General features: G+C 41.0%; 3 protein-coding genes across 3 annotated transcripts; 2 read left to right on the forward strand and 1 right to left on the reverse strand.

The window, feature by feature from the left end:
• The first annotated feature begins 1,636 nt into the window (after window positions 1-1,636).
• LOC112554285 (sorbitol dehydrogenase-like) lies at window positions 1,637-6,663 on the forward strand. Its single transcript, XM_025221999.1, has 9 exons — window positions 1,637-1,779; window positions 2,328-2,361; window positions 2,768-2,932; window positions 3,314-3,473; window positions 3,805-3,923; window positions 4,587-4,652; window positions 4,821-4,996; window positions 5,677-5,801; window positions 6,113-6,663. Exons 1-9 carry the CDS (start codon window positions 1,726-1,728, stop codon window positions 6,264-6,266), a joined length of 1,053 nt encoding a protein of 350 aa, XP_025077784.1. The 5' UTR covers window positions 1,637-1,725; the 3' UTR covers window positions 6,267-6,663.
• A 157-nt stretch (window positions 6,664-6,820) lies between these two features.
• Window positions 6,821-19,621, reverse strand: LOC112554463. Its single transcript, XM_025222243.1, has 19 exons — window positions 19,468-19,621; window positions 19,208-19,241; window positions 18,556-18,720; window positions 18,130-18,289; window positions 17,278-17,396; window positions 16,764-16,829; window positions 16,400-16,575; window positions 15,542-15,666; window positions 14,998-15,147; window positions 14,758-14,779; window positions 12,127-12,318; window positions 11,897-11,930; window positions 10,614-10,784; window positions 10,176-10,338; window positions 9,876-9,994; window positions 9,563-9,628; window positions 9,188-9,363; window positions 8,736-8,860; window positions 6,821-7,791 (listed from the first exon to the last, which is right to left on the reverse strand). Exons 1-19 carry the CDS (start codon window positions 19,567-19,569, stop codon window positions 7,638-7,640), a joined length of 2,319 nt encoding a protein of 772 aa, XP_025078028.1. The 5' UTR covers window positions 19,570-19,621; the 3' UTR covers window positions 6,821-7,637.
• A 2,503-nt stretch (window positions 19,622-22,124) lies between these two features.
• LOC112554284 (sorbitol dehydrogenase-like) lies at window positions 22,125-27,625 on the forward strand. Its single transcript, XM_025221998.1, has 8 exons — window positions 22,125-22,314; window positions 22,941-22,974; window positions 23,452-23,616; window positions 24,289-24,448; window positions 25,114-25,298; window positions 25,704-25,885; window positions 26,133-26,254; window positions 26,720-27,625. Exons 1-8 carry the CDS (start codon window positions 22,264-22,266, stop codon window positions 26,895-26,897), a joined length of 1,077 nt encoding a protein of 358 aa, XP_025077783.1. The 5' UTR covers window positions 22,125-22,263; the 3' UTR covers window positions 26,898-27,625.
• The last annotated feature ends 201 nt before the right edge of the window (window positions 27,626-27,826 follow it).

Raw genomic sequence — 27,826 nt, forward strand, 5'->3', positions numbered from 1 at the left:
TAGGCCAGTCGTTTCTTATTTCTGCGAGACACTCGGGTACAGGACCGTCATAAACATACCTGTGTTCGTTTTACAGCAGACGAGACGTACCCCATCTCATTACACTGGCTCTTGAATAAAGATGCACAGAATGTTCATTTTTTGTCTCATCAGCAGCTGCTGTGTTGTAGCCGGGCCACACGTGTCAAATCACAAAACACGCACACTTCAAAAGACTCGGTGTTATTAGTCAAGTATGGGAAACGTTGGTTTAGGCTGGAAGACATGAAAACTCAAAAAAGCGCCAATCAACCAAGACGACAGCATACTTATTTGGTATTTTTGATGTACACCCCAAGTGGTTTTCTAAATACATGGTTAGAAGACTGATTGGACGCAAATCAGTGTGAGGGATCCAGCGAAAGAGCAGGAATATGAAAATATGATACATTCAGAAAGAACTAAAATAATTCTAGAAGAAGATTATAAGTATATAGAAACAGCTCAAACTACCCAACATTTCACAGAGCTCAGACTGACTTCAGTAAGCAAATGTCTCAAAAGATGAGGGACTCAGCTGCAAAAACATTCACAAAGAAAAAGAAAGCTATAAGTTACTCCGCGAATATACTCCAACACAATCAAGGACAAGCAAAGAAGCCTATCATCAAATTTGAAAAGACTACAAAATGACCGTTACTGTAAATAAAAGAAAAAAAAATAACATAGCCAAGGCAGTGCACTCTTAGAGACCGCCAACAACAGTCCTCAAAATTTGTTCGCAGCTTGAGAGAACCACCTAATGTTCGAAATAGAGAGGAAAACATGTACTTCAGCGACCGTCATAGGAAACCGAGTACCACCCGGTGCAGAACACGACGCACATGGACCAGAAATAGAAAAAAACCTGATCTCAAAAAAGCCTTTTTCCTGAGCGCGAAATCCCCGATGCTCCGAGCAAAGGAAATTTGATAGAAGGACAAAAAAAAGAATCTGGGTATTTAGACAAGGAGGGTATCTGTCTGACAGCGACACCTGGTGTAACTACTTACATAGACCAAGGTCGTGCCTATGCTGTTATTTTCTTGTGAAGTCTGAGGTTTGAGATTTGACAGCTTGAAAATGTTTGTGTGTAGACATTGTGTGGTATATAGTGAAAGCGGGTGGCAGCCACTGTCTATAGACATCACAATAAGAGTTGGCGAATATCTGCTGAAACTAAGCAACATGGAAAAGTCAAGTCTCTCTCCCTCTCACACACAGTTACACAATGTAATAAGTAGCAATAGTATATAAATAAATAGTAATATTTATAAATAGTTATAAGTAGTAATTATAAAATACTGATGATTCACCAGAGGTTAGCTATAACAACCTCGCCTCACGCACACCAACACGTGTGATACGGGTGACTATGGGGACACTGCCATGATAACAATGATGCTCTGTAGGGGGCGTAGCTATCAGTACAAGTACATCTGATGTCAAGACAACTTCCCTCAACAGTCACATCAACTCTGTCATCACTGTTGACTGTAAGGCGGCAGACCTTTATTATCAGTGGAATGCGTGCTCGTTGTCACCAGCCCTGTACATAACCTTCACCTACGGCCTCAGGTGTTAGACCTTGAACCCTGAGGTTGAAGGATACGTGTGTCGTTGTTATCACCCTTGTTGTTAGTGGAACAAATCCACCGCCAGGTAGCGGGACATTCCAGGCACAGCTCAAGGTGACGAGAGGAGGACATGGCGGACAGCAACCTGTGTGCAGTGGTGTACGGCAAGAGGGACCTGCGAGTGGTGAGTGTGTGTGAGGGATGGGAAAGCTCGTGTGAGATGTTTGTTTGTGTGTATGTATGCGTGTGTGAATCATTTGTAGATGTTTTGATGTTAAGATTGGTGTGTATGTAAGTGTGTGAGGAAGGGTGGTTGGGTGCATGAGTGTGAATATGATTTTTGATGTAAAGATTGGTAGTTGAAGGTGTGCGTGTGTGTGTGTGTGTGTGGGTGCGTGCGTGAGTTTGAGTATAATTTGTGCATGTAATTATGCAATGATTGGTAGGGGTGTGTGGGTATGTAAAAGTGATGTAAAAAAAAATTCGGATGAGAAACCACCCGACGTGATTCTAAATTCTGGGGATGTATAATCAAAGGGTGCATGTGAGATGGGGGTAGGGGGTAGGTGGGACCAGTGAATTTTCCCAAGCACGTGCAGTTATCTTTTGTTTAGATTTACAGAAGTGATCCTCTGCGTTCTAAAAAAAAAGAGATATTAAATAAACGAATTCATTGTGTGTCTTATTACTTGGTGTACCTTAGAACCATCACGTCTGTAATGTTATTCACAGGAAAGCAGGGCAGTGCCCCAGGCCGGCCTCGGAGGTGAGTTTTTGTCACATACACACATACAAACTGTGCTTGCAGGTATCACGCACATGACAAAACACTAATCAGCCAGTGACCTTTGAACTTAACTGTCTGTTCCGACAAGGACACTTTTCACTAATGTCTATAGCCATTCCTACAGAATCTCGACTGAGGAGTAAACAGTGTGCTAGTGCTGTCTACAAATAGAGTTGAGCTTTTCTTAAGATATTAATGATTAGAACAGCAGTTTTTTTTCTTCCACATCACAGATATAATTTTCAAAATATTACAAGCAGCTTAGTCGCAGTTCACAGTAAAACTTCAAGGACTCAATCTAGCGATACATCATCAAGCATGTAAACAATTTGACACTACACCAAACAATGACTGTGACCAATGTTTGCTTTGTTTATTTTTCTAGAACTGCAGATAAAAGTGAGAGCTGTAGGTATTTGTGGTTCGGATGTGTCACTATGGAAGAACGCAGCCATTGGTCAGTTCCCTCTGAAGGACCCCTTGGTGGTAGGTCACGAACCCTGCGGGACGGTGGCTGGTGTGGGTCCTGGGGTCACGGGCTTCGCTGTCGGTGAGCTCGAGTGAATGGCAATGTGGAGAAGGAACTATATTTTTTTAAACTAACAGCCTGAAGGCACCAACCGCTTGTATAGAAGTATAGTGAACCCTAGACACAAAGACAGAGTAAATTAGTACAAACTGGATTTGAAATTGCTATATTTGTCTGCTGATAAAAAATCTTTTGTCTTTCATGGGTATGGAGGAAATGGATCGAGTCTGTGTGAGAGATAGGTGAAAGAAGTGCAGATAAAAGTAATAAGAAATAACGAGTAATGAATGTCAGTGAGAGTAAGCAAAGTTTAAAATAAGCTTGTGGTAAGACAGAGCTGTCACCTAGGCAGCGAGAAGACTGATTATCACGTGACATCACTTTGGGTGATCGTGTGTCCAGGGGACTTTGTCGCCATGAACCCAAACATCACGTGCGGCGCCTGTGGGGCCTGTCGGGAGGGGCGCCAGAATCTCTGTGATTGCGGCATCATCATGGCCACCCCACCGACCAATGGCAGCATCGCAAACTTCATCGTTTGGCCCTCTCGTCTGTGCTACAAGTACGTCACACTGCACCCGTGTAACCACCTTCTTTTGATTCTTCAATCTGGGCTATCCTCCTTACACAGAAACTCGTGTGTGTGTAAAGAAGAAAAGGAAAACATATTGCTTTTTTGGATGAAAGAAGCGGTCACGGTGATCAACAAGAAAAGCTTCAATACCATACTTAATTGTGCTTATCGATGAAATATGTTGATGTAGAAGCTCGAGGTTCTAGACACGTGACATTTAACTTTCAGTCAAGATCCTGTCAATGTAAAGAAATTGATTTTGTGTTGTGTTCTTACTTCATGTCTCCAATTATCACCTGTAAATTCCTGCAATGACCAGGTTGCCTCCCAGCGTCACCCCTAACGAAGGCGCTTTTATTCAGCCCATAGCTTTGGCAGTGCACGGATGTCAAAGGGCAGGAATCAAACCGGGTCATCGTGTCCTAATTTGTGGGGCAGGCAAGTTGCTTGATCATTTGATTCAGATTTCCTCTGCCCGTGGCATTAAGACAAATTCTTACAGTAAAACTCTATCTACAGAGTAGAGGAGTTATTTTAATGTGTTTGGTGGGAGTTGAGGTGTGCGACTACATCTGCCAAGAATATTGAGCTCATTCTACGATCTAGCAAGAAATCATTTCAGGCTTTCTCCTACATCATTTTCAAAATATTTATCAATTTATCTTTTAAATTTATGTTCTTTTTCCGGTCTAAGTATTGATCCTCTCTTAAGTGAGTAAACGCGTAAGGGAACGAGTGGATAAATCGGTGGAGCGGTTGGTGAGAATGAGAATATCGAGTGCTTTGCTAAGTGGTTATGAGAATGAGAGATTTAGATATTTTGGTAAGTGAGTGAACGAGGAGGGGGAGATGAGCAAGCGGTCTAGCTTGTGTGCATTCTTGAAATCAGACCGACATTCAAACAAACAAACAAACAAACAAACAAACAAACAAACAAACAAACAAACAGTTCTTTAACGAATGATGTGTAAATTCCCTAAATGTAAACTTCAAACCTACATCAGAGTTAGATGTCACCACACGTGATACAATATTTTTCTACCTCCTACGGCTGCTGACTTCAAGAACTTTGTCATGTAACTGTATCATAACTATCTACAGGCCCCCTGGGGATGGCCATGGCGATGGTTGCCCGCGTGAGCGGAGCTTCCAAACTGTGCATTACAGGTAATGTCTATCTTTGACTCCTCGCGAACATTTCAAATGTTTGATGTCACAACATCTCTCCTGGAAACATGAATATAAAAATAAATAAAAATTCAACAGCCTTTGGCGATGAAAGAAAAGAAGAGGTATTTTTTATTGTTATACAGGACGTTCACTCTCCCATTTCAGACATCAACGAAGCAAGACTCCAATTTCTGGCAAATATTACCAAGTGCTCTATAGTACACGTGCAAGGAGAGCCTCCAGAAGACACCGCAGAGCGCGTGAGGAAGGAGCTGGCAGGGTTCGCTGACGTCACCTTAGAGTGCAGCGCCGCCCCTACTTCAATCGCAACCGCCATTAACGTTTGTATTCTAGATTTTCGTAAAACTAAAAATACTGTTTAAGAAAAAACTTGAAAGGCTTTGTTTCAGCATTTTTATATTGAGTAACAAACTACGATAAAAAGGTTTGTGCTACAATAAGTCGACCGAAGATGTGAAAGCAGCTGGATTCAATAAGATGCCTCTTAAAACATAATCCAGGACGGACAAAAATCACTGGCCGATTATAGTAACAGAGAGAATGTTTAAATCAGTCTCATTATTACTTTTTCTGAAGAAATGAGTAAAGAAAAAAAAGCATGTGTCATTTACAATGGCTAGAGAGACTTTGTATTTACATAATGTCAAGTTACGACAAAAAAAGGTCGATGCGTTCTTCCCCCAGTTTACCCCGCTATGGAATGGATACCAGATTATTTAGAGAGTTGGGAAAGGCAAAACAGAGAAAAAAAATTGTCATCGCCCTTACATAAAGCTGGCCCCGAGAAAACTGAGGTCCCTCACACTCCCCTCACAAATAACCTTACATCAATGATCTACCTTTAACCTTTACCTCCTTTTCGCTCCTGCCCTCATCCTTTAGTGAACTTGTAAGACACTAAGAATGTTTACTTGTATGCTTTTAAATATCATCTGAACATTCTCAATCAAAAAGGATTCTTGACTATTTCACGAAATAAAGCACTTGTGGTTTTCTACAGGCCACAAAGTCAGGAGGCTGTGTGTTGATAGCGGGTATCAGTCCAGATGCGGAGACCAGGATTCCCCTGCGGTCCGCCATGACAAGGGAAGTGGACGTCAAGGGAATGTTTCGATTTGCCAACGAGTGAGTGGTCAGCTGTGAACAAGTCCAACACTAGACATGAAGGCTGCATGATACGATGTTTTACAAGACATGAACTGATTCTATGTAGTTCCCTGCATGATACATTTTGAGAGAATGTTACGATAGCCCCAGGGATCCATGCCTTCTAACAGGCATCTATACATGGATCTTGTTACTGGATCTCGCTTCTGTCATGTATAAAGACATTCCACTGTATCAGGTTCCTACTATCCAAATGTCCCACGATTCTGCTTTTTTTTTTTTGACTGGATGCTTCAGGTGTTTCAGTGACCTTTTGCTCTTCCCTGCAGGTACGAAACGGCTGTGGAGCTGATCAGCTCGAGGGTGATTGATGTCAGACCGTTAGTGACGCACACCTTTCAGCTAGAAAACGTCACTGAAGCCTTCGAGGCTGCCGCCAAGGGAGAAGGTGGGAAGATTGTGATCCTCTGTTCCAAAGAGTGACGTCACATCGTATAACGGCCTTACCAACCCTGGTGGCTCAGTTCTTGAACCGAAATAATATTCAGATATTAAAGGAGTATTTACTGAACTGTCAGAAACACCACGTCACTGACCATGGGTCAGGGAAGTCGGTCCTGTGGACATGAGTCCACCCCTGTTACATCCTATCTTGTCTTCCCTACGACTTGGACTGGAAGTACCAGTTAAGGGATGAGCAGAACAAGAAGAATCACTTCACTTTACTCCAGAGAATTTTTTCTTATAACAACATACAAAAAGTATTTCATGCATTTGTTTTCAGGACTTGGTCAGCTTAAACAAAACTTGCAACCTACGTGTATGTTGTGATATGTGATACGCATTTAAATAATATAAATATATTGGCATCTACAGATAACTGTAAGACTTCTTCTTTGTCGAACGCTCTCGATAGAATAATTATATAGTTTGTCTACTGTGTACTTTGCTTACAGTTTGCGCACTCGGTAATAGTCGTAAAACTAATATTTCTTTTATTGCTCAAGAAATACGCAACGACTCTGTTTACCAATAAATTGTTTTCCTTTTTTATTAGATACAGAATTACAATAACTTATTTTGACAAAACAAGAACAAACAAAAATATCAGTAGATTGGATTGACAGTAAAACCCGAATTTCTTTCTGAAGATACAAAGTGGATAACAGCATCGCCACCTCGAACTTAGACAGAAAGGGTAAACTAATAATGTTCTTACAACAGATGACATCTTCAGTCTTATCTATATTTCTTTGCTGCTTGTTTTGAGTCAACAGTTGCAAAGAAAGATATGAGGCAGTGGTTACAGACGAATCGTAAATCCTATTTACCGTACAAAAAACTCTTTGCAAAGATTGTTTACAGCCAGAATAGTTTGTTTGCCTGTGAGCAGGAAGAATGAGAGAACCTCGGATGTTTTTCTTCTTCCCTCATCACGAGTTTTCTCGGTGCAAAAAGTCCTTGTAATCAAAATAGACAGCCATGCATTTTTTACTCGGTATAATCTTATAAATGACATCACTTATTTCACACAAAAGAACTCAATTTATTGGAGGTAAATATATTTCAATGTTTCCGTACATGAAGTTCACGATAATCAGGATGATAAACACAGTTGGCCGCGATGGCGAAAGACACTTGGTTGCTGTTGAAAAGTTTACAATCAGACATTAAAATGAGAGATTTGTTACCTAACAGGAATGTAGTTGCCACATCATGTGTTTGCGTGCGTGTGTGCGAGTTTTAAAAATAAAAAACAATTTCAGAAATCCGTTGCCACAACAAACTCTCAGCTCTATGTGTATGTTTGTGTGCTTCACTGTCCCTGATATTTATACTTGATGTCCATCACCATTACTCTTTAAAACATTCCACTACGATCTTCCCTCCATCTCGTCTAGCCGCCATTTCCAAGGCCTCTCGAGCTTTCTCCAGGGGAAAACTGTGTTTTACTAGTGGCTTCACTTCAATGACTCCTGCACTGATCAGCTCCAAGGCTTGTGTGAACCTGTACAGACAAACCAACAACCGTCCTTACACCTGGCCACATGTCACGCCTCATGTGTCTCTACACTTACATTAGCACCATCCATTTCTCTGGGTCCGCTAGAGTCTAGAGGGAGACAAAACCACTTTTGCGAGCCTTGAAGACCTTTTTAAGCCACACAAATATTGTCCAATATATTCATCTGGTTAAAAATGTCCCCAACCATCTTTTTCATCAGATTTTGATTCTCCATTCTGCCAATTGTTATTGTCAAACTATGCGGCTATGGCAATTTTTCACACGACAGACATACCCCATTATCATAGTCATATATATTTTGGTTAAGACAGCAGTTTCTTGGGCAGGTTTTGTCCCTACTAGTGTTTTTTTTTTTAAACAGGTCTGTAAAATAATGAACTGGCAGTCATTGTTACTTACCTGTTGTCTCCGCAGGACGGGTGAGGATTAAAAGAAGGCGACTAAGCTTCATCGTAGATTTGTTAAAAATTTGGTATCGAAAATAATTATTGTTTATTAAGATTTTAGTAACATTTGTTACTGAGTCTCAGGCAGTATCTGTATTTAGAGCACCATATATGTAGATGAAAAATTAAAGGCATAGTTGCCAGTTATCATTCAAGTTGATATAGCTGTATTTTCAAACTAGTGTGTGATTAATTTACATTAAAGGATAGTATTTATCGCTCACTGATTTAGTAATTTTTCGGCAAGTATTTAATTGCAATACTTGACTGGGGTCTGCATAAATTTTTCATTTTTAGTAATTATATTGATAAAACATACTGGTAAAGGCAAGCAGGATTGAAGAACTCGACTTGCGTTTGGAATTCGCCAGGATGTACAGAAAGGGCTTGAACTGAAATATTTGTGTAAAGACAAAAAAAAAAAAAAAAAAACAACTCCCACCTCACCCACTGCCCCTGACTTTGTCATTTATGACACACCTGTTAGGCGGATATCTCAAAATGCCTTTGAGGTCAATCTCGTTGGTAGCAGCCAACCGCAACGGTATCTGGACTTCATTGTCGCCAATACCAGCCAGCAATACACATCCCCCTGGTCTGGTAACCTGGGGTGGATACAGGTCATGACATGAGGGAGGAGACAACTCAAGTGTTCAGCCCAGTTAAGACGATCAAGTAAGCATTAACAAGTATTCTCACCAGACCAGACCCTCATCTTAGATAAGCGGGAAAAATCAAATATTTTGCTTTTGTCCCATTTGCAACCCATATAAGTATACGTCTGTCCATGCTAGTGGATTACCATCTTGGATAATAATAAACATTATTAAAAGTGCAATAAGAAGACAATAGATAAGACAACAAAAAGCACGATTGGTCAGCAGTGCTCATGCTCTCGTGGCACGCTTGATAAGGTGAAGCTGGTGACTTACATGGATGGCCAGTCTGATGGCCGACGGTGAACCAGAACATTCTATCGTTACGTCAGCAGGACCACCCAAGGCGTCAGTCACGTGCTTGATGCTTTCATTCGTGAAGCTCTCTTGCACGTGCACTGATGCGCACAAGCTGTGACGTGCCAGCAGCTGGAGGCGTTCCTCTTTAATATCTGGATGAAAACGAAGGAAACGCCCCTTCTCTTTATTCTCTCTTTTATTCACATCTAACCGTGAGACTTCGCCAAACAAGTTACTCTATCTTTCAAGCAATTGAGACTGTATATTGAATCAATTAATAAATCGACTGATCAATAAATCGATTTGTAGCCAAAATGGCGAGTTTTATTAGCAGCAACAAGAATCTCGTACCTGTCACGCAGATGTGGCTGGCCCCGAGAGCTCCTGCGGCCTTCACCACCATCGTTCCCAGTGGACCTGCTCGGACATTGAAGCAACAGCAGCAGCAATAAAGATCAGAGCCAAAGACGGATCACGTGATCGTCATCTCCTTTCGATTTCTCGCAGAAGGTAAAAGGTCATGAAAACAGAGCGTTTTGTTACACTGTCACAACAAAACAAGATAAATATATTACAGTTCATGGTTCCTACAACCCCAATAATATGAGGCTTTTATTTTCATTGTTTTAAGCTCATTGAGTGAACGAAACTGAACGAACCATACCTGCACCACAAATCAACACACGATCACCCGGCGCGACCTTTGCCCTTTGACACGCATGCAACGCACAAGCCAAGGGTTGCACTAAGGCCCCTTCCACCGCGGTCATTCCTGGGGTAAGTCTTGAAAAGGGACAGAGAGTGATATGAGATTTTCTTACATACGTAGTCCAGGCACACACAAACACAACAGTGTGGTGTTACCGATACCAGTTTGGTTTTATCGATGCTAGGGTGGTGTTACCGTTACCAGGGTGGTGTTACTGATACCAGGGTGGTGTTACCGATAGCAGAGTAGTTTTACCGATAGCAGAGGTCTGCTGGCCACACGATGTAGTTGGAGAGACAGCCATCAGTGGGGTGCTCCGTCATCATGGCGATGCCCTTCTCGCACAGGTTATGGCGACCTGACTTGCACGTGCGACACGCCCTGCAGCTAAGGTTTGGATCCATGGTCACCTTGTCACCTAAAGACAAGTTTGAACTGAAGATAAGACAAACGGTATTTCGTGAATGCAAATGTCTTGTACAAAGGATTAAAGGGGCTCAACCTATTTCTAATGATTTCATTCACTTGTTCATTCATTCACCCTTTTCTTTGCACTCCTTCTCAAAGAAGACGGTTCAGTGCTTGAGCTAAGCTACCGCAAAGCCGGTAACATGATGATGATGAGGATGAGGATGATGATGATGATGATGATGATGATGAGGAGGAGGAGGAGGAGGGTATTTTCCAGCCTACCAATAGCAAAGCCGGAGACAGAGAATCCCAAGCCGCACACGACGCCACACGGTTCATGTCCCAACACTATAGGATCCATTATAGGGAGAGTGGTTCCCGGGCTCATGGCGCCCTCCCACATCCCCACGTCCGATCCGCAGATGCCCACAACTAACATCCGAATCTGCAGTTCTGAAAAAACGGAAAAGTACTTCTTGAATTAGAAACAAGAATCATATCTGGGTCTATAAAGACTAGGCCGACAGTTGTAATCGTTAGCATCCCAGCTCTTCGCCTTCAGGGATGCTCCTAATTACGACTGTCAGCCTCGTGATGATTGTGAGACTCGTGATAGCAGTTTCCGGACTTGTGAGGGTGAGGGTGAGGGGTCGGCTGACACGATGGTAAGACTGGTGATAACAACTGCCAGACGTGTCCAGGGTCGGCAGACACAATTACTGAGCTCGTGATTATGCCGGCATGACAAGGGTATCGTATCACAACTGACAGGGGGAACCGAGGATCATACTTACATTGCCCGACCTTAGGAAGGCCAGAGCTACACTTAATTAGGATAACGATATGAATGTGAACACCAGACTAGAAAGCTTCGAAAAGGGCCATTGCATGATAAGGAGAAAAGTATTTCAGACATCAGTGCCGTGGAGGAGAAGGAAGGACAACTTGTGTAGTCTCGTCTGATGTGAAAATCACGAGCAGGAGGGAGTTATCTGTTTGAATTACGATAAATGTTTACTGAAGCAAAATTAGTCATTTCTTATTAATTTGTTTGTGCTCAACATGAATATGACAATCAAAATGTAAAATTGGTTGTTTTGTAATCTGCAATAATTATTACATCACTCGAGGCTAATTAGGATGTTGTCTACACTGGGAAACATAAAATGAACTATATCAAATATCTTCAAAGCGAGAGCCAGTAAACAAAAAAACATTCATGGTGAAATTAGTGTTCAGCACACCAAGATACTACAGGTTAGGACAATTTTAAGTCAGTAATAATTTACGTGTTGATTCAGTGTTATTAGACTGGATGGAAAACCATTTCGTATCGCAATATAATTTCAGCAGTTTGTAACTGATCTTTTTATGTCTTCTTCGAACATTCGGGATCCATAAACTTGCATGCATACATATTCATCTTCCTTTGTTCTCACACAAACATATATATATCCAGATATACACATTGCCACTAGAGTTGGTACATATATACCTACATATAGACATAATACAGATATACATGCATATAATTCATGCATAAAACCATTCGCACAGTATTTTACCGTTTGGTCCAGGTTGGGGAATTGGTTGATTTTCCTGTGGAAAAAAAATTGTCAGCATATTAGAGTTGATAAAATTGTAGCCTCGTAATGAAGGTACGAAAAAATTTCGTTTGAAAATTGTAAGATAATTGCAGATTGAATCGTATTAGCTGAGCTTTTTTCACTTGAAAGAAGTAGCACAAAATACACCAACAACTACAAAGAAAATGTCAGGTGTGAGGGTTACTTACCATGCGCAGGTCCCGTTTGCCGTACAAAACAGCGCAAAGGTTAACTTGAGCCATTGTGGCGGTTACCCGGCGGCTGGAAATTACAGATGCCCGGATGTTCCCTCCTTTGTACTTATTACGATGTTTCTGAATCCAAAGATGCCCTGTAATGAACATAAATACACAGTCGTGAGGTTTATACGCGGCTTCATCCTGTCAATGACTCCTCACTTCCCTCAGGGCAAACTAAAATTGTTGTAAGCAGAACGCAGGCTAATGTATACAAACATGTCGGTGCATGAAATTGAAAATAATCAGGAAGATAAAAAATACTTGGTCGTGACGACACACACTGTTGACAAGGGGACTGTAAGACTGTATACTGTGACGACGACTGAGAACTATCATTAGATTGTCATTATCTACACGTAACCCAGGTAACACATGTTGTCGTGTACCTGGCATTGTAAGAACTCATTCGCTGTTACCAACCTCAGCGGAACCTTCGTTCAGCAGCACAATTCAGACTTGAAAGACCGAGTGTTCAGTCAGGGAATACTAACAAGAAGACTGCGGGTTTCAGATCCTTCTCCAATGTAGCCCCGCTTTTGTGGAACTCGCTTCCCCTCTCGACCAAGGAGTCTGATAGTATTGGATCTTTCAAGAAAAATCTGAAGACTCACTTGTTTAAACTTTTTTGAAGTTTTCATTTGACCTGCAGTTTGGTGGCTGCTGGGATCACCGCGCATTGAGCGCATCTTTGTGATGTGGATACTAGCGCGCTATAAAACTACATCATCATCATTGTGTGCACGCGTGTCAGCATCTGCGTCCGTCAGTGTGAATGAGCGCATGTGTGTGTGAGAGAGAGATAAGGGGGCTCAAATAAGAAAGAAATAACAAACTGAACAGTCTGCTATCTGTGAATGTTGACCGAGTGATGTGTATAAGATATATTTTTATTGTAAAAGAGATTCCAACGTTGTCTGTATGAGTTAAATCATTCTGTCATAAGTAAATAAATAAGTAAGATTACTGTATTAGAAATGTCTTTGGGAACATTAATTATTTATTAGCATTAATTAACATTCGTCCATGATAGCACTTTCATCTTTCCCTTAGTACATCACAACAAGACTTTGCGGGAAAAGCATTTTATTGGTAAACTTATTAATCGCTTATTTCGTATGTCGCGTGTCATGATTTCGTCTAGGTCTGCATCTCTCTCAGCGCGGGGGGACGCTCCTGTATTGGAGAGGTAGCTGACAGCAGACGACAGTTAACGTGTGTTTTCAGGCTATTTTTGTCCGGTTCGCGGGAAGAGGTCAAGGCCTTCGCCCGTTGTCTGTATCAGCACCTGACGTCACAGTCTTGCTACGTCACGAGGGCTGGTCGCTGCTGGTGAGAGATTTGTTACCAAGGAGCTGAGTAGAGCGGAGAGTTTTTGAGAAGACGGCTGGAGTCTGTGCTGTGACATCTAACGTCTACGGGAGTGTGCTTCCGTTTCTTCTCGGGGTGACCGTCGGTCATTAGCATAAGCCGTGTGGGTGAGTGCAGATTTTCCCCATTTTTTTATGTTTGGTTTTGGATGAGAGGCTGCACACGCCTGAGCATTGGGATACGCGAGTATGTGTTTACTCCTTATGAGTTTATTTTTGTATGTGTGTAATTTAGGGCTATTTCGTGTCTTGGTTTAAGGGGGTCATGGAGGGGGATGTTTTGTTATTTTCTCTGGTAGCCTTTTAGTGACCGTTGTTCTTTTATTTATTTCAGGCTTTTTGTGTATGTCCGGGGTGCACGCCCTTGGTGTGTATGTACTGTGTACTTCCTGTGTATACGTGCTATGCGTGCGTGCCTTGTGTCCTGGCTCCACGCCCTTTTGTTCGACGAGCATTCGTCTGAGATATAATCAACCATTCTGCACTTCTTCATTTGTGACGTCTACGTCTACGGGTTCTACACCTGCATTCAGAAAGGGAACTGTATACTGTGAACAGCTCCTGAGACTGTGTACTAAGCGCCTCAAGCCCCTGTTCTGTGTTAAGAATTAAAGACTCAGGGGAAACTACGTTTAACTGACTGTACTGGGCTGTGGTGCGCGGTTTTTGTTTTTTTACTGCTGTGTTATAATTTGTGCGCGTTTGCGCTTTGTTGTTATTTTCTTTGCGGGGGTGCAGTACCTGGTTGTTGGTTTGTTTTGTTCGTTGTTTTTTTTGTGTGAGTACTCGCATCGGTATTTTCTTTTTCTTGTTTTTATTAGATATTTGGATGTTTGGGTACATATATATATTTTTTTTTTGATTAAACTTCGTATTTGTGTCGTTCTTTTCGTCTTTGTCTTGGTCTTCGCTTGGGCACGGGTTCGAGAAGTAAGTCGCATCCTGCCTCCGGCTGAGTGACAGTGTGTGTGGCCTGCTGTGTGAGTGGCCTTGAGCGTGCTCCGTTGACGCTGGGGGGTGGTACGCGACATCGTAAACAATAGAACAAAGTATAATTTTAGAACTATTGTTGAAAGTATAGTACAAAATATAGAATTATATATTGAGAACGTTTGACAAAGAAGTTCTACTGTTAATTGTTTATTCCAACAAGGAAGTTGAGATCTGTATATATGTATTTCTGTTCTGTATATATCTATCACAAACACTTCGCCCGGCTACTAGATTCTTTTGAACTGACCAAGATTTAACATATAAGTGTCAATAAAACCTTTTTGTGGTGTTTAAGTCTTTAAAAATGAAAAGATGTTCTGTCACTGACCCATGCGTGGTTCTTTTGTTCCTTTACCGTGGGAGACGAGATTTAGCGTACAAGAGTACAAACTCCTTTAATATCTGAATATTATTTCTGTTGAAGAACTGAGTCGCCAGAAGGACGGGTTGTGACCGTCACTCTTTGGAACACTGGATGACAATTTTCCCACTTTCCCCTCTGGCAGCAGCCTCGAAGGCTTCAGTGACGTTTTCTAGCGGAAAGGTGTGCGTCACTAACGGTCTGGCATCAATGGCCCTCGAGCTGATCAGCTCCACAGCAGTTTCGTAGCTGCAGGGAAGAGCAAAAATCACTCAAACACCTGAAGCATCGAAATAAAAAAAGCAAAATCAAGATATAATTATGTTTGAGTAAAAAGAACTCAGTTCAGATGGTATGTGTTTATTTAGATGTGACAATAACGAGAGTTAATAGCAATATCGATAGAAAGTCCGTACAGTCTCTGGATTTTGTGTTCCATGTAACACATTCACGTTTCTCATCTGTAAAGCAGGATAGGAACTATGTGGGACTTGTGCAGTCTCTTCTTAATGGCAAAGTTGATGATGTTGCTGGTAAGCTAGTTCATGAACTCTACATCTTGGTATCGTGCGACTTGTAACCACCCAAATTCCTGTAAAAATTATGTAGTGATGGGAGACAAAGGTTGAGAGTGAACACTAACTCGTTGGCAAATCGAAACATTCCTTTGACGTTCAGTTCCTTTGCGGTGATGGACCTCAGAGGTATCTTGGTCTCCGCATCAGGGCTGATGCCCGCCAGCAACACACAGCCTCCTAGCTTTGTGGCCTGCAGCAAAACCAAAGTGTGTTAATTCCATAAACAGTTAAATCATCCTTGAATGTACAAGAGTAACATTTAGACAATATTTTACCAAAAAAAGAGCAAACAATCATGTACTTACAGCCTCACTCGGGAGTGAGATCTTGGAGACCACTTTTTTTTTCGGACCAAGCTATTATAAGTGAGGTTATCTTTAACCTTTCCCTCCCTGCTTAACCGTTTCCAATCTCTCTAAATAGGAAGAATGCTGCATAACACGGGTTTCGAACACACAAGCTTGCCTCTATTTGGGCTCAGACACTGGTGCCCTAACCATTAGAACCACTAGATAGGTTATCGTGGTCTTCAAAATGTGCGGGAGGTAAAGTACAAATTTAATACACAAATTGCAGATTGCGTGCATTTATTTAAAAATTATTTAGGGTTCGCTTTGTTTTGGGGTAAGCTTAGCTAAACCCTGTAATTTTTATTTATCCATTGCGTTAGGCGATTGGTTTTGTATTTTCTTCAACCAATCTCTTGAGATGGAAAGTAATCACGAGAAATCGTAGAAAGTTTTCTGCTAGCTGGGTTTGTTCTGTTGTAAGTAATATCTTATTGAACATAGCTGCATGACACCTTTCGTTGTTTCATTTCATCTCAAACCTTTACTATTTGTTACTGACCCTAATGCAAGAGCGAAGCCTTTCAATTTCTTTAGAAAAAGTTTTTCTAATCTTTCAAAATGTCGAATACAAACGTAAAAGGACACTGCGATTGAAGTAGGGGCGGCGCTGCACTCTAAGGTGACGTCAGCGAACCCTCCCAGCTCCTTCTTCACGCGCTCTGCAGTGTCTTCCGGAGTCTCTCCTTGCACGTGTACTGTAGAGCCCTTGGTCACACTCGCCAGAAACTTGAGTCTTTCTTCGTTGATGTCTGAAATACAAGAGTATACTTCCTGTCCAACAGTTCCAGAAACCGTCATTGTTTACATATTACTTGTCGATCGCCAAACATTCTTGAGTTATTTATCTTTTTAGTTACCTTCATGAGCAAAATAATAGATGACGACTTCCTGTTGTGAGGTCAAACATTTTAAATGTTGGCAAGGAGACAGACATTACCTGTAAAGCACAGTTTGGAAGCTCCGCTCACGTGGGCAACCATCGCCATCGACATCCCCAGGGGGCCTGTGGACAGAGTTCTAAGTTATTCAGATTGATGGGTCGTAGAAAAGTATTGCACCGCTTGTGGTGACGACATGAGGTGACCCAACAAAAGGTTTAGTTTAACAGTTAACATTTAGGGAATTAAAGGAACCGTTTGTTATTTGCTTTGTCTGGCATTCCTGTTAGCTGGCTTGGTCACTAACACACGCTCACCTACCCACACTCTCACCAAAAAAAGAGAAATTCATCATCAAAAGATGAATAAAGGAGCCTTCAACGACTTTTTGTGAGATCAAAGCTTGCTGGTGTAGTCGCACAACTTTAACACCAACTAAATAATTAAAAGAACGCCCTCTGTACTGTAGACAGTTTTATGTGAGAGGTCATCGTGCGCGTGCGAGCGTGTCTTAATGCCACGTTTACCTGTCAGGGCAGCGGGAATCTGAACGTGAATAACCTGGCGACTAACCTGCCCCACAAATAAGGACACGATGACCAGGCCTGATTCCTGCCATTTGACATCCGTGCAATGCCAAAGCTATGGGCTGAATGAACGCGCCTTCATTAGGGGTGATGCCTGGAGGCAACCTGCACTTTGCACAAAAGACAGGTGACATAACAATAAAACAAATACTTAGAAAAATCAATTGCTTTCGTTGAATATATAATTACATTCTAGAATTTATGTCACGAGCTATACACAAACGAGCACCACAACTTATAATCCCTGAGGATTTTTTTATCCTCTTTGTAAATTAAAGAACAAGAGTTTATGCTGGCGACTAAGCAGGCGCGTGTCATCGCAAGCTTGTCATACATGGAAATACTTTCTCGGCCTTGACCTCATGCTTTAGTGCGCGATTCCGGCATCGGAGGTCAGAGCAAAATGAATTTAATACACACTGGTTCATTTGTCTGCATTAAACAGCCAAATTTCGAAGTTTACAAATTATTTTATTTTGACTAATGCGTTAATATAATATTTGTACACATCTCAGTAAAATGTCTTGTTTGCATTAAATCAGTTAAAAACATAAATTAATAAATTGGGTAACATGTTAGCAGATTCAATAAAATACCGGGAACGAAATTTATTGTCCTTTGATTGTCCCCTACTTCTTTTTTCATCTGAAACAGTAACATGGATCCACTTTTTTTTACTTTACGGGTACAGACACACACACAGATGCACGAAGAGAGATAAATAGAGACACCCAACCCCCCACCCAATAAAGTTAAAAGTTAGAAATACAGAGTTTATGTCGGAAAAAAGAAGAAGTAAGGTTTCAAGAGAGGGGTGGAGTTGGGCAGTGTGCCGTACTTGTAGCACAGACGAGAGGGCCAAACGATGAAGTTAGCGATGCAGCCATCGGTGGGGGGCGTGGCCATCTTAGTGCGGTTGTCACAGAGATTCTGCCGCCCCTCCCGACAGGGCCTACAGGTGTAGCACGAGATGTTTGGACTCATTGCAACCAAGTCCCCTGGGCACACGATCACCCAAAGTGATGTCACATGATAATCAGTCTTCTCGCTGCCTTAACTGACAGTTATCTTATCCGACTTGAAAGAAAGTTACAAAGATTTTAAACTTCGCTTCCTCAAACTGTTCCCTCTGACATAAACCCATAGAAAGGGTCTTTGAGTTTTATTCTTTATCATTTTATCATGGTTATTATTATATAATACTTTTTGTCTCCTTTTTACCCATCTTTGTCTCTCACACACACACACGATCCTGCTCGCTCACCGACAGCGAAGCCCGTGACGCCAGGACCCACACCAGCCACCGTCCCGCAGGGTTCGTGACCCAGGACCAGGGGATCCTTGAGGGCGGTCTGTCCAATGGCTGCGTTCTTCCATAGTGACACATCCGACCCGCAAATACCTACAGCTTGGACTCTTATCTGCAATTCTGAAAACACATAAACATTTCACACAGTCCGAAACATCAGCAAATTGTTTGCAAAAGTGCGAAACATTCATAATGATTGTGTGATGTGTGAATGTGAACTGCAACTTTGAATCCCGTCTAGGAGAAATCATATATTTGGAGTCAAAGAAAGAAACACTTCTCAAATCTTTGATGAAGCTTTAACAAAAGCTGAATTTAATTTATAGAGAATATTTACACATAAGATGATAAGTCGACATCTTCTACATTATTCTAGTTCTCTACTTGTAATCATTTACTCTGGCACTTGGAATCTCTCTCACAAGTGTTAAAAATCTGTTGGCATTCATGCTGTTGTTCAAAGTAGAGCAAAGAGATGAGTATGGCGAGGTTGCCTTAATTAAAATGGAGTGGAACTTGCTGAGAGTTAAATTCAAAGGTCAGCATGGCGTATGTTACTGTCATGTCACGTGCCTGATGCCTGCGAGCAACTTGTCTAAACGCTTACCCCCGGGGCCAGCTTGTGGTACTGCTCTGCTTTCCTGTGAATAAGATTATAGACTTGATCGTTCTGAAAATTATCAGACAACCAGACAGCCAAACACACAAATTTCGTTTATTTTATATCATTAATTTTTAATAATGCAGCGATGGTATGCCATAGGTCTAAAGAGAAGATAAATAAAAGCGGTTGTGATTACATATTTACACATCATTGCTAATAACACTTTAGTTTCACATCTCTCTCTCTCTCTCTCGAACACACACCTCACACACGTTTCCACATCCTTCACTGGCCTCACAGGACACATCCTCACCACTCGCAGGTCCCTCCTGCCACAGCACTGCACACAGGTTGCTCTCCGCCATGTCCTCCTCTCGTCACCTGCAGCAGTGACTGAAATGTCCCTCCATCTCGCGGTAGATTTTGAGTGTTGCCCATCCCCACCCCACCCCACCCCGACCCCGACACACAAACAGAGGAGATAACAAAAAAGACCTAAGTCTCCTACATCCTGCTCAGGCCCCTGATACGGTTATAACGAATTCAATGTGAAGTTTCCCATTTACCTCGGGCCACCCGGGGCCATAGCTGAAGCAGATGTAACGTTACCTTAGGATGCTTTGCAGAATACTGTTCCTGAAAAAAGTCCTGTGACTGATACACTAGAGGTCACCCACCTACAGTCACCAGTGATGATCAGGGTGGCTGCTTCGTTTCTCAGAAATGGAGACAGAATCAGCAACGGCCGAGTATTGAGGTCAATGGCGATCTAACTAAGTGTAATGACATAATATAGATGAAAGGTTTCTCACATGACCTTCTCCAAAAAGGTTTTGTACAGAACAACCAACAGAGAGCAACCTTGATGGACACCAACATTTGTATTAAAAAAGTTCCCAGTTAGCTGTGTAATATTACTGCGCTCAGTATGCCATTGTACAACGCTTCCTGAAGACTCTAGCTGGTTTGTTTTCTAGAAACTGATCATGATAATGTTAAATGTGAGGAAGCATATATACATAAATATCTATATTTATCCCTATATTTATCCCTTTACATAAATTTGATTTCGCCTTGCTGAAAAAGAAGTTCTAGTATTTGTATCTCTACTCACACAGGCGCGTAACGAACAATTTATTTGCTTGAGGATGGTAGTGTTGCCTTTCACTTGTCAACACTCATAGCCAATTCTTCTTAGTCACTAAAAGCCTTTTTCATCGGTCATATCAATATATCATATATTTTGCATGACCATCATGCAAAACGTTTGATAAATAAAGTCAAATTTTTACGTTTGTGTTTAATTAAGAATGATTAAATTCCCTCAACACAAAATTCTTTGCCGATGTTCTGATTTTGTTTTCGTCTCAAACAACTAATCCAGCTCATTCTGATACACTATTTCAATTGTGATCTTCCCTCATCAATCGCTTTGTTTAGCTTCAATTAAAAAAATTAAATTAATTCATTTTATCCATTATACAATCAATATGTAATCTTACATCGTTTTAGAAATGTTTACGGACTGAGAAACAACTACTAAACTTTTAGTACTTAAATACAATTCTTTCAATTTATTGTTGACTGGCTCGAAAGAAAAGACAAGGTAATGTTATAAAAAGTATAAAACACACCCATTGCTTTCTCTTTCACTAAGATTGTAAATGTCAATAAAACACATTATATAATGATTGTCCTCGTCTGTTTGACGGTTATTACAGCAGACGTGGCTGATGTCAACCATTGATGGCGCATGCTTTGACTCCAGAGAAAAGTGAAGATGTCATCGACGGCTAGACGGAAGGAAGAAAGATTAAATAGAAATATTTACAGATTAATTGTAATGGACGTGACTTCATGTATGAGATACATCCATCACAAACTCCAACAGACCGGCAAATCATGGGTAGCTTCGGTACTTCTCTTGCAAAAGACATGAGATCTGTTTTTTCTTCTTTTTTTTTATTCAGCCATGTATATCATACATAGAAAAGAGTAATCTATATATGCAACTCGGTAGCACTTCCACGCTTCAAAAAAAAAATAAAATAAAATAAAATAAAATGGACTAAAAGCTCAACAGGCTTTCAAATGATGTTTTATAAACAACAGCATTTATATACCAACGTCTTTCTTTTTTTTTTCTTTTTCTTTTTTTTTTGTCTCGTAAAAATAAATCAAAATCAGGTGTCATTATATTTATGTAAATAAATAAATACCCATTCATCCTACTGGCTTTGTTCGAGAAAGAAAGACAAAAAAGTTAATATGAGAATGATAAAAATAAATAAATGCGCATGCTGGTCACACATTTTTCTCTTTCTCATTCACGCGCTGTATTTATTATGGTGGTTTTGTGGTATGTTAATTTTACTTTTTGAACCTCCCTGTAGAATCTGGTAATCACTTTTTTAAGCTGCTTGCCAGCAAAGATTGAATGATAAAATTCGTTTGTGTAACACAGAGATGGGGGCATGATAGTAAGTTTATTTCCACTAAGCCGTGTACTGAGTGCTCATGACCTCTGATCAGACGAACCTTTGTTCGCGGCTTCTTCGGGCCTGTGACTCGAAACTTTCTGACATCTGAAGGTAAAAGATAGCAAACGTAGACACAATGTCTCATTTTCACTTCACTCCCCTTATGAAATACGATTGCTTACATGACTCGTGTCCTCATTTTCTTTACTGATGTCGCCAGTTGTGCCCCGTACTAAACACTAAACGCGATGGATAGGGAGCCTAGATGTATGTAATTAATTACCCTCCGTATCAAATTAATTACCCTCCTTATGTAATTAATTACACTCCCACGAATATATCTTTGCACCACCTATGTGTCACTTGAGAAAGTGACTCTATAGTTACATCGCCTCGCTTCTTCACATCTGATCCAGTTGATCGAGGAGGTCGCAAAAAAGATGAGGAGAGGTGTCACGTGGGCTAACCTGAGCCTGTCTGTGTGTTTTTGTACAGTTCAGCTGTCTATACACGACACACACTCTGTAATTGTCTCCTTCCTGCCGTCTGTAACTGTGGTGAGAAGAGCCTCCAGGACAAATGGACACTAATTTAGCCGCCGTGATTTATGGGCCTGGGGACCTACGAATGGTGAGGGAAATGCTTGCTTGATCTTCTATTGACCCTTGTGATGTTCAATTAGGATTCACTGTATTTTAGATGAACATAACGAGAGAAATTTCTGATCTTTTCACCCCTTCTGTAATTTTGGCCTTTTGAGATCAGCATTTTCCCTCTTGGGAAACTGAATGTCTTGTGGGCCCAGCAATCATAAGACATTTCTTTAAACCCTGAGGATGCTTCTCTTTACTATTTTTCTTGCACTCCACCATTAGAAATCACACACACACACACACACAAGCAAATGCAACATAAGCATAGTTTAAACAGGCAGACCAGGGAAAATAAGTGTTGAATGGCTGACTTCCAGTGGAGCCGCAACCATGTACTGAAGATCCTCGCTATCTCCGAGGTTCCTTCCCTAATCGAGGGTTAGTAAATCGAAGAACTTCCACCGCTCCCTCCCTCACTACATCTCTCCTTCACTCACTCCATCCTTCCCTGTCGGTCTCTTAGTCAGCTGGTCAGCCAGTCCATGGCTGTCTGAATGAAATAATTTCAAAGTCTAATCAGAATTTTGAAATCCATCAGGAACACAGTTTGATTGCTCAATGCTTATTTACTCCAGGCTTAAGATTACATTAATCTATTTTCAGGAGGAGTATCCGGTTCGCAACCCAGGACCTGGAGGTAATTATCTCGCAGTCCAATCATAATACATGTATATGTTTAACCTCTCACCATACTGACTCATAATCTCCTCTGGATGTTTGGGAAAACCTATTAACTTTTTTTTAAAAATAGTTTTTGGCTTATTTTGTACTATTTGTTAAAATTTATTCAGGCTTCCTCAAAAAAGGTTTTCTCTGCGATTCATATGACAGAATTTATTTTTTCTAAGCTATTTTCAGAGATAATTTCGTAAATGAGGCATATTTTAATGCTTACACTTCGCCCACATAGGATTTATTATTTATTTATTCTCTTCAAGAAGTTCAAGAACCTCCTGAGGTCATAGCAGAAACTTACTTTTCTGTTCAGTCAAAACCACTTTTTTCACAGCCACACTTTCCTAAGACCTTAAATGATAATTTATCAGTTCTGTAATATGACACGTGTGTCCTGTGATACGACAGATCACATTTGACCTTTCTATCTGTGTCATAGAGGTGCAGCTGTCCATACGCTGTTGCGGCCTGTGTAGGACAGATGTCCACTTTCGAGACTTTGGGTCAGTGGGCCATCACAAAGTGGGAAGTCCCTCAGTTCTTGGTCACGAGATAAGTGGAGTGGTCAATAAACTTGGTCAAGGAATTGTCCATCTCAAGGAAGGTACTAAACAAACAAACAGTTCTCCAAGAGAAGCGACATCTTGTCACAAACACAAATTCCTAATTCAGAGAAACCTGAGGAAATCACAGCTGCAAATCACAAAGAAACTTGCTAAGAGGATAAAAGAAAGACTTGGGGTTGGGGTAGGGGTCTGATAATGTTAAGAAGTTTAGGACGGAGGCCTCAGCGGGTGAGACATTTTGTAACAAACCAAACATGACAGCCTGCAACGATTTTTATCTCGGGATCTGAAAACTCTAGCATTTTATGGCTCATAAACACTGACAAAATAGAATCCGCTAAATACTAAAGCTGATTATGTGTGACTGTGTCTACATTGTGCTCTGTGGTGCTTGTGTGTGTGTGTGCGCGCACGTGTATTGTGCGAGTATGTGCGCCTGCATATATTTGAATACCTGTTCGGACTGATCACATTTTCACAATAATGATGTTACTGTTTACCTTGAAAATATATTTATTTTAGATAATTGTGTACAATGAATAATCACACACACACAGACCTAACACGTAAACAAACTGCAGTACTTTTTATTTAAAATAAATGTAAAATGTAATGAAACCATTTACTTGAAGTTAGTGCTTTATTTACTTTGAAAATTTGGAAACAATGGCAACCATCCACGAACTCTTCCTGCTGCATGGCGTTGCTAGGCGACCCGGTGACCGTGGACAACGTGGTGTGTTGCGGTCAGTGCAGGCAGTGCCGGCGAGGGAGGCAAAATCTGTGCGAAGTCCAACACATGGTTGGCATCCCTCCCAACGATGGAGGACTGATGCGGTGTCTGACACTCCCAGCTCGCAACGTCTACCGGTCAGCCCCACTGCAGCACCTTGTTTACTCAAGACAGAAAACCTGAAATATATTGATCATATAATACAATATAATGATTTTCCCATTTATTTACTTGGTTATGCATTTTAGTTGTGTGCAATGAGCCCTCCTGGCATTAAAAAAGATAACTTCCAAAAGGGACATAATCATACAAGGGTTGCTATACTAACTGCTAACTGGTTCAGTGAAAGGTTACACACATACAGGAACTTTCGATTCTTAAACTGGATGATCCCAAGATGTTGGTAAGGATGGCTTCTTCTGCCAGTCGAGGACAGTTTATCAGTTCTCAGAAACGGCTTACAAACTTTTGATATTATTTTATCTTTGTATTTTTGGCACAAGAGAAGATTAATTGTAACAAAAAATTATAACAGTATTGTAACAAAAAATTCCGAGATAGAGGATCAGCTCAAGTAACTGGGACATAGGCTCGTATAGGTAGAGTAGAAGTTTACAATCAAAGGTTTATTATTTGCAAGTAAAGAAGCCATTGTCCTTCAAATTTGTGACTTTGCATTTCCATAGTTGCGATTAATTTTCTACAATAGGTCTGCTGCCTCTACCATCTAACACATGCTCCATATACACAAAAGGTTAAACTCGAGCACTCCAGTAGTTTAGCTAGTGCTGTTTCTGTCCAGACTGCCACAAACAGCTGACTTTGAGGAGGGCGCCATGATGGAGCCCCTGTCGGTGGCTGTCCACGCTGTCAACAGAGCAGCAGTTGGCCTCGGTGACCTCGTTGTGGTGCTGGGGGCAGGTCCCATCGGTCTTCTGGCCCTCCAGGTGTCACGTGCACGAGGCGCAGCACATGTCTGCGTGACAGGTAATTAATTAACACAGTTCATTTGAGATCTTTTGACCTTTGAACCTTTTGATCAATACAAAGCTATTGCGAAGCCAAACTGCAGAGCATTTTGAGTAATTTAAGATTATTGTAGCACATTAATATTTAAAAAATCTTTTTGTATGTTTTTTATTCAACCTTGCAGAGACTTGCCTTAATTTACTTTTCATTGCCAATAAATCATCGTGGTGAAATTTACTATTTATAAGCCTCGTTTTTCTCAAATTTAAGCGCCAGTCAAAAATTTGTCAACTGTGTACAGATCCAGATTTCATGCTAAGTGAGAATTTTGATATAATATACGAACTTTACAATACTGTAATCACATTCCGCGTGCCAGACGATAAGCTAACAATCTGATGAGAATTTATGCAACTATCGTAGATGTGAACAACGAGAGACTAAAGCTTGCACTCAAGTTGGGGGCCAGTTGCATTGTACAGTTGGAAAGCGTTGAGACCGATGCCCAAGTAGCTGCGCGGAAAGTCCAGGAGACTTTAGGAGAGGCCCCGGATGTGGCCTTAGAATGTTCTGGAGCAGCCTTCTGTCTGCAGACTGCGATTTTGGTAAGGACTGCAAGTGGTGTTAGTCTCAGAAGAGTCGCGTTTCAGTTGCTGTAATGGCTGCACGACCGATTTTCATTTTTTTTCCAGTATCGTAAGCTTTTGGAACAGCTTTAAATTTGTATCCCAGCATGTCTAAGACCTTGTTTGCTCTGGAATGCTTTACCAAACTTAATGTTTCTGCAACAGTTACTAAGAAGAACTGTTTGTGGTGATGGCTGGATGATGTTCTCTATCGATGTGTAACCAGGCCGTGAGAATGGGGGGAGTGGTGGCAGCCGTCGGCTTTGGACCTGAAAGTGTCGACATTCCTGTAATGGAGGCGGTGGTGAGAGAAGTGGATATCCGGGGCTGCGTAGCTAATAACAACTGGTAAGTACTGGTAGGCATCCACGTGCGTAGGTCAGTGCAATGTTTCACATAATGCCAGACTGTGTGGCAGAGCAGGAGTTACCTTTAACAATGTACATAGCAGCTGTACAAACTGAAGACAAAATCTTCTAATTCTACCGCGATTGTTCTAATATCTGCTGCTCTGATGTTAGGTGGGTTACTGCAAAACTAGGTCTTGACCGAACATTCTGAGAATAGATACAGCGAAGATAATTTATCACGTGATGTCAAAGCACGGTTGCCATTGCTCAAATGTCTGGAATCCAAAAGGTATATAACTTGTACATGTACCTTCGTAGCTGTACATGCATGTGCGCATAGTAGAAAAAATATATAAGCGCGTTTGTTCATGCGTTCGTTCTTATATGAACTTTTTGCTTGACATATGACCCCGGTAACCAAACATATTCTTATCAATTTTAGCTAATCATTTATCTTTTTCAGCTTTGCAGCCTGCGTATCCATGCTGGAAAATTCACAGGTGAAGATCAAGCCCATTATCTCTCATCGTTTCCCTCTTGAAGAAGTACCGCATGCTCTGGATGTCGTCAGAAAGAGACAAGGGTTAAAAGTCATCGTCAACTGTGGAAGAGACCTCGTCAACGGTCCACAGACGCCTTAGTCTAACATTATTTTTAGGTTCATACACGCAGCACATGCTTATTTATTTATGTACCTGTAAAATCACCTGTCTCTCGAAATGGGCCAATGGCCTAATGAATATATTTCTTTCTTTTTATTTTCTTAAATGACATGCACGATTTCTAATATTCAAAGTTTGAAAAAACCTTTTTTTCTCTTTCGTTTGTAGTTTCAAGAAAAGCACAAATAATCTCTGGTGAAAGCTGTTAACTAAATGCAATCATTCTCACAGCTTGATTATGTCAGCAGCACTTCAAGGAGACACGAGACCAAGCCTGGTTTATGATCGTCCATAATTTTCCAGGCAGCACTGAAGTATTCAGACATGTGCAAAAGTAACTCCTGCCAGGAAGAGGATGGTGGAGGGATATGTAATTTGGCGAGAAACTCTGTGTATGAGGCTAAACCTCAAAAAAGTCGCAACACCACAACAAAGCAAATACTTTCTTGTACAAGCGAACTATGTATCAACGAATTCTTACTTTTATTATAATCTTTGTTAAAGAATATTTGTCTTGTTTTTAGACTGGTTAGTAAAATTATTTTATTGAGAGGTAATCAGTATTCCAATATAGCCGAGGGTGTTGGGCTGTGTTGTTGTCCTTGATTAGTGATTAATTAAATACAGTTTGAACTTGTTTTCATAAAAATTCCGATACACTGTAAACCAGAAAAATATTTTTACACAAAATAAACAAAATTTTGGAAGACGAATTATTTATCATGTTGTTTTCTAACCTATATACACAAAATATTTCCGCAGATTATGTAAATAGTATCAGAAAACAACGGGACCATTTCTAGCTGAGAACTGATGTATGTCGAACAAGTAGTTCACTTATTTTAAGATAGATGGCCACTTAAGCAGTTTCCTTTTGTAACAATTCCAGGATAGCACTTCATTACTGA

The sequence above is a fragment of the Pomacea canaliculata genome, linkage group LG13, assembly GCF_003073045.1.
Source record: "Pomacea canaliculata isolate SZHN2017 linkage group LG13, ASM307304v1, whole genome shotgun sequence".
Lineage (NCBI taxonomy): Eukaryota > Metazoa > Mollusca > Gastropoda > Architaenioglossa > Ampullariidae > Pomacea > Pomacea canaliculata.